The 15,736-nt window shown below is 34.7% G+C and overlaps 1 protein-coding gene across 1 annotated transcript; it reads right to left on the bottom strand.

Annotated features, from left to right (window-relative positions):
- Positions 1-460: 460 nt before the first annotated feature.
- On the bottom strand, positions 461-15,730 carry LOC132008087 (superkiller complex protein 3-like; the record flags this gene model as incomplete). Its single annotated transcript, XM_059386469.1, has 10 exons — positions 14,828-15,730; positions 14,071-14,212; positions 11,127-11,220; positions 8,439-8,516; positions 5,452-5,576; positions 4,490-4,613; positions 3,482-3,703; positions 2,392-2,464; positions 763-816; positions 461-572 (listed from the first exon to the last, which is right to left on the bottom strand). Coding segments are annotated over exons 1-10 (1,063 nt in total), but the record flags the coding sequence as incomplete, so codon positions are not given.
- Between the last annotated feature and the right edge of the window lie 6 nt (positions 15,731-15,736).

Genomic DNA, 15,736 nt, shown 5'->3' with positions numbered 1-15,736 from the left:
AAAAAAAAAAAAAAGACACAAAGAAGAGCTACCTCAGGTGAGGTCATCACCTTGACATTCCAACAGTTACCCCAGAAGACATATCTCCACTCTTTAAGGAGCTAACTACCCATAACAATAACTAAATAACTAAATATGTTCATTAAATAATTTAGCTATAAGGGAAACCTCATTAAACCAGGTGATGGGAAACCAAAAGAAAATTACTTCTTGAAAATACACAATTCAGAGTTTCAATAAAGAGTAATAAAGTATCTTTATGCAGATATTCCTTTTAGCCTGCTTCAAGAATTGGTTATTTCTTAATTATTAGCAGTCAAATGCAAGATAATCAAATAATATGCAAAAGCTTAGAATATTTTCTTAAAATTCCCTTATTTCAAGAAATGCAAACTTTGTACCTACAGGTCACAAATGCAAAACCAGAAGAATCTGAATTAATGAAATGGATTATATTCACCTGGAGAAAGAAAAGCTGCTTTCTGAATGGTCTTTAGTGCAATATTTTTTTCAGTTTCTGCTGAACTGCTTCCCATAGCTAATTGATTTACTGCAGTGTACAGTAATGCCTTCTGCAAAAAGGAAAAAGAAGAGTGTTAACCAATTATCTTTGTAGCTTCATGACTTCCAAATTGACTAAAAATAGGACTATTATCAAGTACAATGTGACTTCCTAAACCTAGGAAGAAAAGTTATTTTACTGTTTCATAAATAATATTATTTAACAAGTAGGACATTTCCTTTGTACTGGAGAAAACTAACCTTTCCATGATTTGAGTCCAAAATATGAGCCACATTTCCTGCTATAGCACCTCCCTATAATAGAAAAAAAATATTTAGATAATTGTAAAAACTTTCATAAATAAAAATTAATACTGATAAAAATCTTTCCATTTAATTATTTGAAAAGCTGTCTAATCACATCATAACTTCCAAACTCCTGAAATATCAAATGATTACTGCTTTAAGAGACAAGTTTAGTATTTTTTTAAATTTAGTATTTTTTAAAAAAATCTTTTCTACTATGATCATTTCAACTCTACTCTTTTAAAATACTCATTAATGGTGCAAAAGTTACACAGTCTTATACCAAACACAAGTACATATTTCCTAACAATATAAAAGAAAGTGAAAGAAAGACTGAAAGAGAAAGAGAATCAGAATCCCAGAACTTATTTTAGGATTAACATGGTTTTATTCCACGGAAATATGGTATTTTAAAGTCTTCTGTAGTGCCTACTAAAATGAATAGCCAGAGCACCTTGAAGCGAATGTGAAAGAAAGTGAATTATGAGAATGATTTCTTTTTAACTCAGAAGTACACTGTTCTCCTAATTTTATACCGGAATTGTATCAGAAACGTCTTGCACATCATAGTTAGCATATAAAGAATGCTAAGAATAACCTTTAAAAATATGTCAATATAAAACAAATAGAAGACGGATTAAAAAGAAAACAGAAAACACAGCAGAATAGAAGGAGGATTCAAGAGTTAGATCTGGGATATTCCAACACCACAAACACTAACTGGTTTTTGCACAAGTTATTTATTCTCTGTCTCAAGTGTTCTCTATAAAATGGACATTAATTACAGCTACTTCATGCGGTTATTGGGATTAAATGACAAAATATATATAATGGTTGGCACATAGTAAGTACTTCAGTCTAGTGTCTAATAATGATATTCTTTTAGGTTTTCTGAACTACTATGAGCAAAAACGGGTAGGAATAACAAAATCACACCTGCACAGACTTCAGAGAGTGGAATTATTAGATGTAATAAGTGTTCAAAACATATCAGCTACTACCATTATGTTTACCCACTAATTAAGCAACTATGAAAGGACATGGTAACCACAGAAATTAACAAAATACTTTATAGACCCCCCGAAAATATCTGGCTACTATGAACTAAAATACATAATCCTTCTTATAGAACATCAATAACTTCATGTTGAGAACTTCATGTTGAGATTCACATTTTTAGATGTTAGACATTAGCAATGTTCTAGTTCTTATTTTCTTATCTTTGAAGAGCTTTTAAATAAAACTATCTTTTGGGATTCAAAAAACCCAACAGTTATTTCTTCCTAAATGGCAACATTATAAACATAACCTAATCACATGGCCATTAACATAATTTGTATGTATTAAAAAAAAGCCCACCTACTTCTTTGTATCTTTCATAATGCCCAAAACAGTTCAATAGTACAGGAAAGAAACTCGATGTACTACTTAACAAATGACTAATAGCAAATCTGGTGAAAGAACAGAACTCCCTTGTTGCATTAGTTGTTTCTCAGAAGGATAATGCTAATATTCTAAAAACTGTATTACTTACTATATCACAAATTACTTTATCTTTTTGCCAGAATTTAGAACATTACTTACCTTTGCACTTCGGTTAGTATACTGAGCAACTACTCGGGACAACAGAGACCAAAGAGCTGGATCAGCGGGGTTACTATAGAGATCACCAAAAGCAAAAGGCTTAGATATGGGAGTCACTTTAAACCATGAAAAGTAAAAGCAACCAACATTTTATTTAGTACAATCTTGTAGACATCTAAAACAAATTCGTATTAATTGTCTATGTGTGAATGAAAGTACTTTAATTTTCAGAAAACATTATCTTCTAGATACACCAAGAGTCCTTATGAAAATAAGGAAAAATCAGCAACATGATAATTACAAAGCCTAATCTAATTAAGAAAAGCTAAGGAAATTTAGTACATTGTGTTCAAGGAAAACACAGAGATGAAAACTGTGAAAGGAAAATAAATTTCATTTAGAACACTCTACTGCTGGGGTGCCTGAGTGGTTCAGTTGGTCAAGTGTCTCACTTTTGGTTTTGTTTGTGACCTCAGGGTTGTGTGATCAAGCCCCGCCTGGGGCTCCTCACTCAGCACAGTCTGCCTGAATTTCTCTCCCGCTGCCCCTCCCACACCATTCATGCACACACCCTCTCTCTCTCTCCAAAATATATAAATCTTTAAAAAAAAGAACACTTTCCTGCTGAAAAATAAAACAAATAACCACTATTGCTAGTAATAAGTGCTTTCTATTTTCTAAATTTGGAAGACATTAGTGAATGTTTGAGTGGCCAAAAAATTCCCAAAACCATCAAATTAGCATCAAATAACAAACGGACCATATCACTAACTTGAGAATAAGGAAGGACTTCTGTATTAAAATAACTTTCAGGTCTTAACTTACTGAATAAGAGCAAACTTATTCAAACTTAATGAATAAGTGCAAAATTTCTGTTCTCTTATCTTCTTATCAACTTATTTTTTTTTAAATCTTTATAGATGAAATAATGTGTATAGTCAGCTACCTGGTCCTAAGTGCAATTTCAGAAAACTACATTCTGGTTTACAAAAATATATGCTTCACTCACTTTATATTCTTAGTAAAGTCCAAATGTCAAAGATTAGCCCATCAAGTGTAATTACTCCAAGTTTACAAGTACAGCATTTACCTGTGAACAGCTTTAGACGCTTGTCTCTGCACTGCCACACTGCGGCCTTGCAGTGCATAAATCGCTGAAATGAGAAGGCACTTTGGATAATCACTGTCTTTCTCTTTGATGTGCTTCAGCAATTCATTAAGTGCCGCTTTTGAAAGTGTAGCATCCTGCATTGTCAATCCAAGAGCACAAAGGGCTTGAAGGCTTTCTGTGGTTGGTTCCTTTAAGATGGAGCTGTAAATATTTTTAGTTCTCTATTAGCCATAGTACAGTAGTCTGTAACTATTCAAACATATTTAACATTTAGTTAAAAAAAGCAATTTACTTAAGGATTTACCAAACTAAGCCCAGCTATAAAATAAATATAAAACAGATTCCTTGGCTTCTGGGGATGGCAATTTCCCTAAATGTCTAAAGCAGTTAAAAATTCCAAGGGCCTTTCTTTTCTGTTCATTATATCTAAGTTTTAGAAACAAATGTAAATAGTGTTTTGGGGGCCTGGGTTTTAGAAAAATAACTAACCAGATAACTATATAAATAACCACAGATACCATAGGTTATGATTTTGCTAATTTTTTCCAAAAACATAGAAATAGTTTCAAGTTATACTGGTATATATTTTTAAAGCTTTAATTTTAAATGAAATTTATCAGGTTAACTTGAAAAATAAAGACGAAAAAAACTCTTTGGGGACCAAAGAGGCCAAAAATTAAGCTAGTAGAACTCCCTTCATTAAAATTTTAAGATTCTACTAGATCAAGTGATCAATTACTCTTTTAAACAAATAAATAATACACACAGAGTACAGGATGGTTTTGAAGGACTGGATGGACCCAGAGCTAAGAATTAAGCCATGATCTCTAGTTTCACGTATGACCATCAGTTCACAATCTGGTCAGTCCAATCCCTTTTATTCACCAAAAGGTTCCTACAACATTAAAAACCTCCTTTTACAGTGTTCCAATTTTTAATCCAGTGTTTAATCTGGTCATGTTAAGTGCTGATGTCAACTGTACATACCATTTAAATAGCAATGTCTTGGCTACGTCCATTTTTCCTTGTTTATACTCCGTGATTGCCAGAGCTGTCAAGATATGGGCTTTGTCCCGCTCTGATTCAACAACAGACAAGGCTCTCTCATAGGCTATTATACAGAGTTGGAAACAAAACAAAACAAAATAAACACAACCCTGATTGACAAACAGTGAAATTTCTGCCTTCTTAATTCTATTTTTTTTAAAGATCTAACTAAAAATATATCTTATTGTTTCCTTATTTTCAAGAGGATGGAAAAAATTTTTAGATAATCTAACTTGGTTTAGTTGGTCCAAGGTGATCCTGGGGATATCGTTAGGATTATTGTGAGGCATCTTCTAACTTCTATCTTCGGAATCTATAGGGGAGTTTTCAAGGGATGTGAAGGCCTGCAGCCATTGAGATACCACGAACGTCCACAGTTACTGCATACCAGTAACTCCACCAAGCTAGATACTTAACAGTGATACTTAACTGTTAAGTACTAGCACACACACACACACATTTGAAAATGTGTGTGTGTGTGTGTGTGTGTGTATATATGAAAATGTACTCAATGAGCATTTTTGGAGAAAACAAAACACACTATTACCAATAATGGTCAAGGTCTTTACTTATCAGAAATTTCCATTTAAGCAAAGACCTCCTTTCAAATGCTAACTCTACTTTAAGTGATCTTGGGCCTCAGTTTCCTTGTGTAAATAATTTAAGGTAACACTCAGCTCATAACACTGCTATAAGGACTATTCACATAATAATATACTAAAGGAGGGAACAGATAAAAAGTACCTAATATCATTCCTGACTCCTAGTTGGATTTTAATAAACATTGCAACCCCTACTCCTATTTTAATGTTCTATCTTTCTGCATGTAATCTTTTGCAATTAAATTCCACTCAGCCCTGGAAAAGTAAGATGTGTCCTTTAGCTTCAAGCAACACACTCACCTTTGCTGCTTTCTTTATATAGACCTTTCATAAATAAAGCCAATGCAAAACCTATGATGTCTTCTAACTCTTCAAGGGGTGTTGATTTAAAAGCCTGGATAGCTTTATCATATTCACCAATGGAACTAAGAAGCAAAACACAACTTACTTTTAATAATAAAAACAATTTTGGCTTGTATCATAAGAATACCGAGAGATTATTAAACCAAGCTTCTTTTACCTTCACATACTTCGTCTATCAGTGCTAAAGCTAAAGAAAAGACATGTTAAAATAGAAGGCATATCATTTATTTCAAATAAGATGTACTGGGGAAATTTAATTTCATGCTTTGTTTCTTTTAAATTACATGTGAAAATGATTAGTTCTGCTAAATTACAATGTGTCTTTCTTATTAACAAACTTGAACTAAAATCCCAAGGCATAAAAATAATTTCAAGTTGACTTTTATACAGAACTCTTTAAGCTTAATATATTGGTTGAATACTACCCTGTAAGTATGGTTTTAGCATCTCTGAGAAGCTTAACAAGCATAAAATACGTAATTAAAATCAAACCTAGCCTCTGTATAAACTGTTTACCTGCCTGTCCTTTTTTCTTTTTTTTTGAGAGTATAAAGATAAACTGAATTTCACAAATAAAACTATAGATTATCTTTTCTGTATTTAATAGGAAGAAAAGTAAAAATTATTACATACGATACTAAAGTACAATACTTCTTTTCAAAGTTTATTTCATTTTATTTTTTGGAGAGAGTGCATGGCACATGAGCAGCATGGGTTGGGGGGTGGGCGCAGTGGAGAGCAGGGAGAAAGAGAGAGACCAAGAGAGAGAATCTTGACCAAGGTCCACACTCAGTGGGGAGCCCTCCACGGCACTCAACCTCAAGACTCTGAGATAGTGACCTGAGCTGAATCAAGAGTCGGACGCTTTCCCAAAAGAACCACCCAGGCGCCCCTAAATTATAATTCTTTTTAATAACAAAAAAAAATAATTGCTTTGCTTATTTATTTGCCATCACCTGCACAGGGATGCACTGTGCCCTTGAGATTCTTATTTTTCGTATCCATCACTATAATCAGAAACTGTTTCTATTTTATCATGTTATTAGAACTCTTTTTAGAATATCCTTTTAATCTGGGGGGGTGTGGGATCTAAAAATACAGGCAGCCTTTGATTCTAAAATTAGTCTCATAAAGTTGAAATATTTTAAAAATAAAAAAAATTGAAGGTTTTTAAAGTCAAAAAACCTCAAATTTTGAAAAATATTATGGTGAAGGAAAGAGAGCTACCTCAGATTGTACAAGGATACATACATATATTAGAAGCTTTTTAAAAAATAAACACTATTTTCAAACATGTGATTACTTTAGTAGAGAATAGACTAGAACTAGGAAAAGCACAAGGGGCTTCAATTTTATTTGTAACTTTTCATTTGGGAAAAAACCCTGAAGACAATGGGAAATTTTAAGATCTGTTATATTTGAGCAATGACTATCATTAAATTATGCTGTATACTACCTACTGCATTTTGCATGCTTAATATATTTCATAATAAAAACAAATTTTAAAAGACATGATCTACTCTCAGTAGAAGATACAGATTTTTTTCTAAAATATATACATTATATGGTGGGGCATCTGGGTGGCTCAGTTGGTGAAGCGTCCAAATCTTGATTTTGGCTGTCATGATCTCAGGGTTGTGAGATCGAGTCCTATGTCAGGCTCTGTACCGAGCATGGAGCCTGCTTAAGACTCTCTTTTTCTCCCACTGCCTCTGCCTTACCCCCTTCCTAAAAAATAAATGAATAAATAAATAAATAAATAAATAAATAAATAAATAAATAAAAATATTTACATTATATGAAACCCAAACTAAAAACAGATACTTGTTCCATGTAATTTCTTACAACCTATCTTCTGCTACAACAAAACCTTAGAAATGACAAAATTATCAACTCCTAACCACAACAGTTTAAAAATACAGGAGGGAATAGCAGTCAGAACAGTAATATTTTCCTGTGCATGAATATGATTTAGTTACATGGTTATAAAAGAAAGTAACTGGCTACCTCAGATCTCTACTATGTACCTCTTTAAAAGATGTAGGCACTAATCCCAAAATACCAAACTACAATTTTAACAATGTATTTCCAACTGGACCATTCCATATGGGGTCAGTTCTCAGCTTGAGGAACACTTCCCTAAGTTGAACCAAAAACCCTCCCCACATAATACTTCTATTCTCCAGACCCTGAAGATAATGGAAAATCCTAAAGATTTTTGTTTTCTTCATTTCATTCTAATTTTTTAATGCTGTCATAACAACTTGTTCACAACAAATTGCTACAACAAAAGCAATATTTAGATTTTAGACTGTCAGGAAAATTACTTTAATCAGGTGATCTCTTACTAAGTGAAATCATTGATCATAGTTGAGTTTTTAATTCTAACCTCTAAAATAACTGGGTTTTAAACTTCTTTCTTTCTTTTTTAACTCTTTTTGAAGTCAAAAGTCTTAGAAAACCCGAAGAGAGCTAAATGGCTCTCTCTCCATCCCAAAATGCTCATACACAAAAAATTTTTTATACTATTTCTAAACAGTTTCTAGACCCTCAATGGCCATTCCCCAGGTAAGTATAAGCAGCAAACCAATCAGAATAAATCCAATTCCTCTTCCAATTAACTAGGGTTCTATTATAACAGACAGCAAGTGCCTCTCTTTGAAATGTTCTCTTGTACAGTCCACAACCATCAGTTCTAAATCTGCTTCTCACTAAAGCACAGTGGCCTTAGGTATCGATGTAGGAACAGGGAACTATTATCAAGACCCAGTATTGAGGGAATTAGGTATCCCTGGGAGATTTTCAGCCCACGCATCTATAAATGTCCCACTACTCTGGAAATTCATCATTGCCTCACTAGTTCCATAGCTTTTGCCAGAAAAATCTAATAAAGTCACAGAATTAATGGGAAAAAATGTACTTACCATAACAATCTTCCATAATTTCTTACTGTAACATTGTAAGTATCTTGGTCTTCCGCAGTCTGTAACAATAACATTGCCCTTAAAAAGGACAAGGTTTTTTAAGTTACCTATGTATAATAGCATTCTTTTCCTCTTTCTCCCTAACAGAGATTTTGTAACTTTTTCTTTGGGGAAAAACCCTGAAGACAATGGACAATCCTACAGATTTTTGTTTTCTTCATTTCATTCTAACTCTTTAATGCTCTCATAACAACTTGTACACAACAAATTGCTACAACAAAAGCACCTAATATTTAGATTTTAGACTGTCAGGAAAATTATTTTAATAAGGTGATGTCTTACTAAGTGAAATCATTATCATACTTGAGTTTTAAATATTCAAAAAAACTTGATCTAAATATGGGAAACAATGGTGTCACGATTTTAAGTTTTGACATTATTTCAAGAATACAGCAAACAATCTTAAAAGAATTTATACCGGTAGTTTGAATCAGGAAGCCAGGAAATTTGAGAGCTTTCATGTGCCCTTACCTGTTACATACAGAAACATATTTAAGCCATACTTACTTAAGAAAGAAAACAATCATAAGGAGTCCCTAAAGGCCTTATTATTTTTTTAAAAGATTTTATTTATTTGACAGACAGAGATCACAAGTAGGTAGAGAGGTAGGCAGAGAGAAAGAGGAGAAAGCAGGCTCCCTGTTAAGCAGAGAGCCCTATGTGAGGCTCGATCCCAGGACCTTGGGATCATGTCCCGAGGTAAAGGCAGAGGCTATAACCCACTGAGCCACCCAGGCACCCCTAAAGAACTAATTTTTATCTTCTTGTGTTCAGTCCCTTTGGGACAATCAGAAAAATGTCTTAACAACTAACAGGAGTTGGATATTTAGTAAGATTTTTGTTTTTACTTTTCTGCTTTTTTTTGAAAATAATTTTTATTTATTTATTTGACAGAGAGAGAGAGAGAGAGCACAAGCAGGCGGAGTAGCAGGGAGAGGGAGAAGGAGAAGCAGGCTTCCTGCTGAGCAAGGAGTCTGATGTGGGGCTGGATCCCAGGACCCTGGGATCACAACTCGAGCCAAAGGTAGTCGCTTAACTAACTGAGCCACCTAGGTGCCTCACTTTTCTTTTCTGTTTAAAAAGGATTATCTAGGGATAAATACCCTAGGAAATTTTTTAATATGCATGATGTTAAATGAAAAGCAAATATTTGCCAAAGCAGTCTAAAAGACAGTATTATATAGTATATTAAAATCTGTAATGGTTAGATTTATACCTACTTTGTGGTTTTAAGCTTCAAACAGTTGTTTAAAGTGAAAAACAACAGCAGTAGCAGTCAAGGAGGAGTGCTGCCTATCCACCTGCCTGTGGAGCTGCTATTTTAAGTTAAAGGTATAACTAGTGTTAGATTCACAGTGTTTGTGATTATAGTACATAGAAAAAAATAGCAAGTGCTGTAAAGCTGTCTAGTTTTCTTTGTTTAAAAATCCTGCCCACTGTTGTGTTCTACCATATTTCTACAGTTTATTTACAGATAGGTTTATTGTAACATTGAAAGAAACAGACTTGTGGTTTTTTATAAATCTCCACATACACCTGGAAAAATACCTCCTTGATTAGACAGCCTCCAGTACCATCTAGTGATGGCTCCTTTGAACTACCAAAAGATCCATAAAAGGACGTGGGAAAGTATTTTGGGCACCTCGATTATTTATTATCTGACCAGGCTTCTTCTAAGTATTTTTCAGATTTAGGGCAATGATATGTGCAATCAGGACTTTTAACTTTTCACTTAGTGCTCACAATATTAAGAATGATATTCTTATTTACCAATCAATTCATTTGCAGAGAATAAACCTTCAAGTTGACTTCATTTCCTATGCTCCTGGTTGGTCATTTTACTGAGCATACTGTCCTCGCTTCTTCAACGTGCCAAGTCCACGCCTGTGTCAGACTGCTTGCTCTTGCTGTTCCTTCTGCCTGGATGCTCTCGCCTCTTAACCAAATGGCTTAGAGCCTCACTTCATTCATGCCAAACGTCACCTGCCTCCTTAGGAAACCTCTAAATGCTTAAACCTGTCTCAAACTCACTACCTGCCTTCATGTTCCTTGGCCCTTTACTCCCTTTTGATTTTCTTAGCAATTATTACCATCACAGACGTTGATAAGCTCATCACATGTCTCCCCACCATCAGAACAGGGGCTCCTTGAGAATGGAGCCTGTGTCTTTTTTATTTCACTGCTAAATTGCCAGTGCCAAGGACAATGCTTGGCACAAAGCAGTTCAAAAGCTATTGAATGAATAAAATACAGATCTTAAATTCAAACAAATATATCATAATGTTCTCATTTCTTCTCTGAATGCACCTATGTGTTTTTTAATAAAGCTAAACAAAGTCTAAAGTGAAAGATTTTCCTAAAACAAAATCTGAGAGGATTTTTAGTTTGGTTTTTGTCCCCCCCCCAACTGTCTCTCTCTTGAATTGAGCCACAGAAACCCAAATACAGCTGAAAATTTAAAATTGCATCTTTTCATCTTACATTCAAAGATATAATAATAGATAATAAGAGATCACGAAAAGAATCAGAGCTTTTGTTTAGTACCTTCTTCATGAACTGAGACTACATTAAAAAAAAAAAAAGCCAACTAATAAATAAGGACCGCTTTTAATTAAATATAGAGTTTACCTCTGGTATGCCTCTGTGGCTTCCTTTTTCAGTTGTAGATGTTCATTTAAGTAACCCAACATTGTGAAAGCTGGAGCATAATTCTGAACTCTTTCTGAAAATCCAAAAAAATATTTTCTTTACATGTGCATGGTGGTTGTCATAAAATGTTAATTTTCAATATCTTACATGCTAGACTGCCTCCTAAGATCACTAGCATTCTTAAGAATAATCTGGTATTTATCTTCACTATAAAATATTAATAATCATTTTATAACTTCTAAATTGAGTATTTTATACTTATTTACAACTTTTAGTTGCACTTAAAAGTCTAAACATTTTTATCCCCAAAGTGTAATAATTTGAAATTGTAGTTCATGTGAACACTAGTCATAAGATTTATAAGGAAATTCAGTTCTTTGGCTAACGAAGCTTTCCTGCCATTTTCTTGATGGTTCTGTTCCAATTTCTATGTGTTAAAAAAAATGAACTCAGTACTGTACACTAGAAACCCAGGATGACTTGGACACTTTCAATGCAGTATTTTGAAATTTTAATGTCAGAAAACATCATGTATGTGCTAGCATACAGAGAAATACATCTGATTTACTTAAAAGTAGTATTGGGAAATAAGCCTTCAAGTCCCTTAAATTGTTTATTTTGTTTTTGTTTTAAGATTTTATTTATTTATTTGACAGAGAGAGAGATCACAAGTAGGCAGAGAGGCAGGCAGAGAGAGGGGGGAAGCAGGCTCCCTGCTGAGCAGAGAGTCGGATGTGGGGCTCGATCCCAGGATCCTGAGATCATGACCTGAGCTGAAGGCAGAGGCTTAACCCTCTGAGCCACCCAGGTGCCCCAAATTGTTTAACAAAGTGCAGTGCAATCACAATTTATGTGATGGGTAGACTCTAAAGTTAAAGCACAAAATGAAAAATCACATAGTCAAGTTATTCTTGAAAACTCCTGAAGTCACAAGAGAGAAACACCAAAACTGAGTCAAACTAAGAAGAGATTCATGCCTTCCAAGCACACTCTGAGGAAAACCGTCAGCAAGACAAAGAGACTGCCTGCGTTCTCTCTGCTCCCCACACCCTTTTCTCCTCCTTCCTTCCTTTCTCTCTTTCTTATTCATTTGCTCATTCATTCATTTATGGCAAAGTCACATAGAGTTGAATTTAAATATGATATATTAATATCACATATTGTGATATGGTACCACTATAGGATAAAAAAAAATTGGGATCTTCATAACTGTCAGGAATTCTGTGCTCACTGTTCTAGGTATCTGAATTCTGTAGAAAGCTAAGATTTACGTCTCTGTATAAATCCTTTACACGTTATCCATTCTAACGGAAAGTTCACAGTAAAATTTCTGATCTATACATTCTCACAAAGGCTCTAGATATTCTTTAGTCATTCATTTTGGCATATTGCCTAACAAGTAGTGCTCTGAAGTGCTGGGATTTGTTTGTCAACTAACTGCCTTCTGCTCAAGTATCCCAGGCTCAATGTAGGAAGAGTATTAGAATCCTCTCCATACCTATGATGAGACATTTTCCCTTCTGCTTTTCAGTTTATCTGATTCTTCATAATATGCAAGTGTCCCTGTGCCTGCTTCAACTTCTTACTTCTTTATTTGTCAAAGGGATAAATAAAAGACTAGTGAAACTAACATTTCTTGAGCATCTAGGCTATGCCAAGTACTGTGCAAAACATTTTGTATAAATCATCCCATTTAAACTCTAAGTTACAGAAACTTTCATTCTTGGATTATGGATGAGAAAACTAAAATTCGATTGTACAATATGCCCAAGGTTTCATCATAGCTACTAAGAGGCAGAGTAGAGATGAACACGTACTAGTCCTTTTCCACCCCCAGCCACCATCACAAGTGCACTCCTTAATCTCCTTATCTCACCCATCCCCTCTCCACACCTCCCCTCCCCCTCTAGTAACCATCAGTTTGTTCTCTATAGTTCTTGGTTTGTCATCTCCCTTGCTTTTTTTTTTTTTTTTTAAGATTTTTATTTATTTGAGAGAGAGAAAGAGCATGAGAGGGAGGGGAGAAAGTCAGAGGGAGAAGCAGACTCCCCATGGACCTGGGAGCCCGATTCTGGACTCGATCCCAGGACTCCAGGATCATGACCTGAGCTGAAGGCAGTCGCTTAACCAACTGAGCCACCCAGGCGCCCCCTCTCTTGCTTTTTAACTTTGTTCATTTGTTCTGTTTCTTAAATACCACACTTGAGTGTAATCACATGGTATTTTAGTCTTTCTTTTTTGACTTATTTGACTCTGTCTCTATTTGACTTATTTTATTTAGTATTATACACTGAAGCTCCATTCATGTTGCTGCAAACGGCAATATTAAACTGGTAATAAATAAAACTAGTAGTTTTATTCAGGAAGAAAGGTAATTATTACAACAGAAGGTTAATGAAACTTCACCATTCTGTCCTTTTCCTAAACCTAAATGTGTTTTTCCAGTATCTTGAAGAAAAATCAGGTGTTAAAGTAGGAGGTTAAACACACTAGTTTTGGAAAACAAAACAAAACAAAACCACTAGTTTTGGAATTTAAAGCAGATTATGACATTTAATGTTCACACGTCTACCACCTAGCAATTATCATCTCTACTTTGCGAGGTTAAGAGAAGTAATAAAATACTCGGCCCAAGACTGCAGAGAAATTAATGGCAGAGAGGGAACAGCAGCAACTCAGGCCCATTAGGTTCCAAAATGCTTTCCACTACAATGTGAGAATCAGTTTTATTGGAAGCATTAGGTAACAGCAATTTTTATCACTCTTCAGAAGTCATTTCTATAATTTGAAAAGTAGACTGCTTGGCCACTGGGAGAAAAAAAGGGCAAATTCATGTCTTAAGGAACACTAATATTTAATTTAGAATTAACTAATTTTAAAAACTGAATTGTTTCAATGGTTATTCAAATACTGAAAACCTTACCTATGTATTTACTCAAAACAACTTGTGCTGCTGGAATAGCATTCATCTGAACAATGTTGTACCGGTACAGCTCTGTATCTCTGTTGCTTTTGTTTTGCAGTGTCGTACAGACCCAGTACGCATAACCTATTGCTCCCTCAGTCTATAAAAGGAGACAAAGTTAACAAGTAAACATAGGATAATAAATATACCAATAAAAATTATAAAACAGTAGACTTCAACACAGTAAATATCACATCTTAGTCTTAAGTCCACCCCAAAGTGCCTCTAAATGAAGACTCACTATGATTCAGTACAACTAAAAGCATATTTAAATTACTTGCTCCAACCCTAAGTAGAAGAATCAAATGGGATTTAAATAAAGTGCAGAGAACAGTCTCACCCAATGGGTTGATTTCCTTCCTCTCAACACCGCTCTTACAGATGAAACTAATAATTACCAATCTAAAGGGTTCTAAAACACTTTCATAAATAATCAAGAAATGTCAACCAAGTCTAGTCCTTATCTCACGTTGGTTTTTCCTAGAGTCTCAGTTTCAATTCTGAATGACTACTTTATCTATTAAATTCTATGTCATTTCTTCATCAGCTTTTGAAAGATAACAGAAGACAAAAATGAGAAGTATCTGTTTCTAAGACAGAATAAAGAGTAGAGACAATTGCAATTATTAACATATGATGCCACTCTGTATTCATTTTCTCAACAAGCATAATACTTAATTCATTAACGAATCCTTAAGAATGGTCAAATTCTTACATGCATACTGAGTTCTGTAGTGTGCCTGAAAAGATCCATAGTGTCATAACTTCCAACTGTCTCTGCAATAAGAGCCTATAAAAGGAAAAAAGAGGTTCTTAATGTGTTTAAAAGGAATAATAACATAAGTGAAACTATTTGGAAGAATCAAAGGTATAATAGCTATGCTTAAAAGCAGAGCTAATTTAAAAGCAGAGCCAATTACTTTTTTTTTTTTTTAAGATTTTTATTTATTTATTTGACAGAGAGAGATCACAAGTAGGCAGAGAGGCAGGCAGAGAGAGAGGAAGGGAAGCAGGGGCTCCCTGCTGAGCAGAGAGCCCGATGCGGGGCTCGATCCCAGGACCCCAGGATCATGACCTGAGCCAAAGGCAGAGGCTTAACCCACTGAGCCACCCAGGCACCCTGCTAATTTCTTTTTTAATTTGTTCCCATGGCTCAAAGGACCAGAATGACTTATTTTTTTTTTTAATTTTTTTTTTTTTTTAAGATTTTACTTATTTATTTGACAGAAAGAGACAGCAAGGGAGGGAATACAAGCAGGGGGAGTGGGAGAGGGAGAAGCAGGCTTCCCACCAAGCAGGGACTCCGATGTGGGGCTCCATCCTAAAACCCTGTGATCACGACCTTAGCCAAAGGCAGATGCTTAACGACTGAGCCACCCACGTGCCTCCCAGAATGACTTGTTAAATTGGCCCTTAAACTGGAAAATGCTTTCAGAATTCCATCTGCAATCAGGTAGTAGTGGAATAATCCACATAAAATTCCTCAGAACACTGATGAAGTTGCACTACCTTCTCCCTTCCTTTTCACCCTTGATCCGTTCATACCAGTGTTTGTCTTGAGTACAGTTCTTAATCATAAGATCACCTCAGATTCAACTAGATAGGCTTTTTTTTTTTTTTTTTT

The sequence above is a fragment of the Mustela nigripes genome, unplaced genomic scaffold (assembly GCF_022355385.1).
Source record: "Mustela nigripes isolate SB6536 unplaced genomic scaffold, MUSNIG.SB6536 HiC_scaffold_66, whole genome shotgun sequence".
NCBI classification, from domain to species: Eukaryota; Metazoa; Chordata; class Mammalia; order Carnivora; family Mustelidae; genus Mustela; species Mustela nigripes.
The sequence above is the reverse complement of the archived record's forward strand: the minus strand, read 5'-3'. Positions and strand labels throughout refer to the sequence as shown.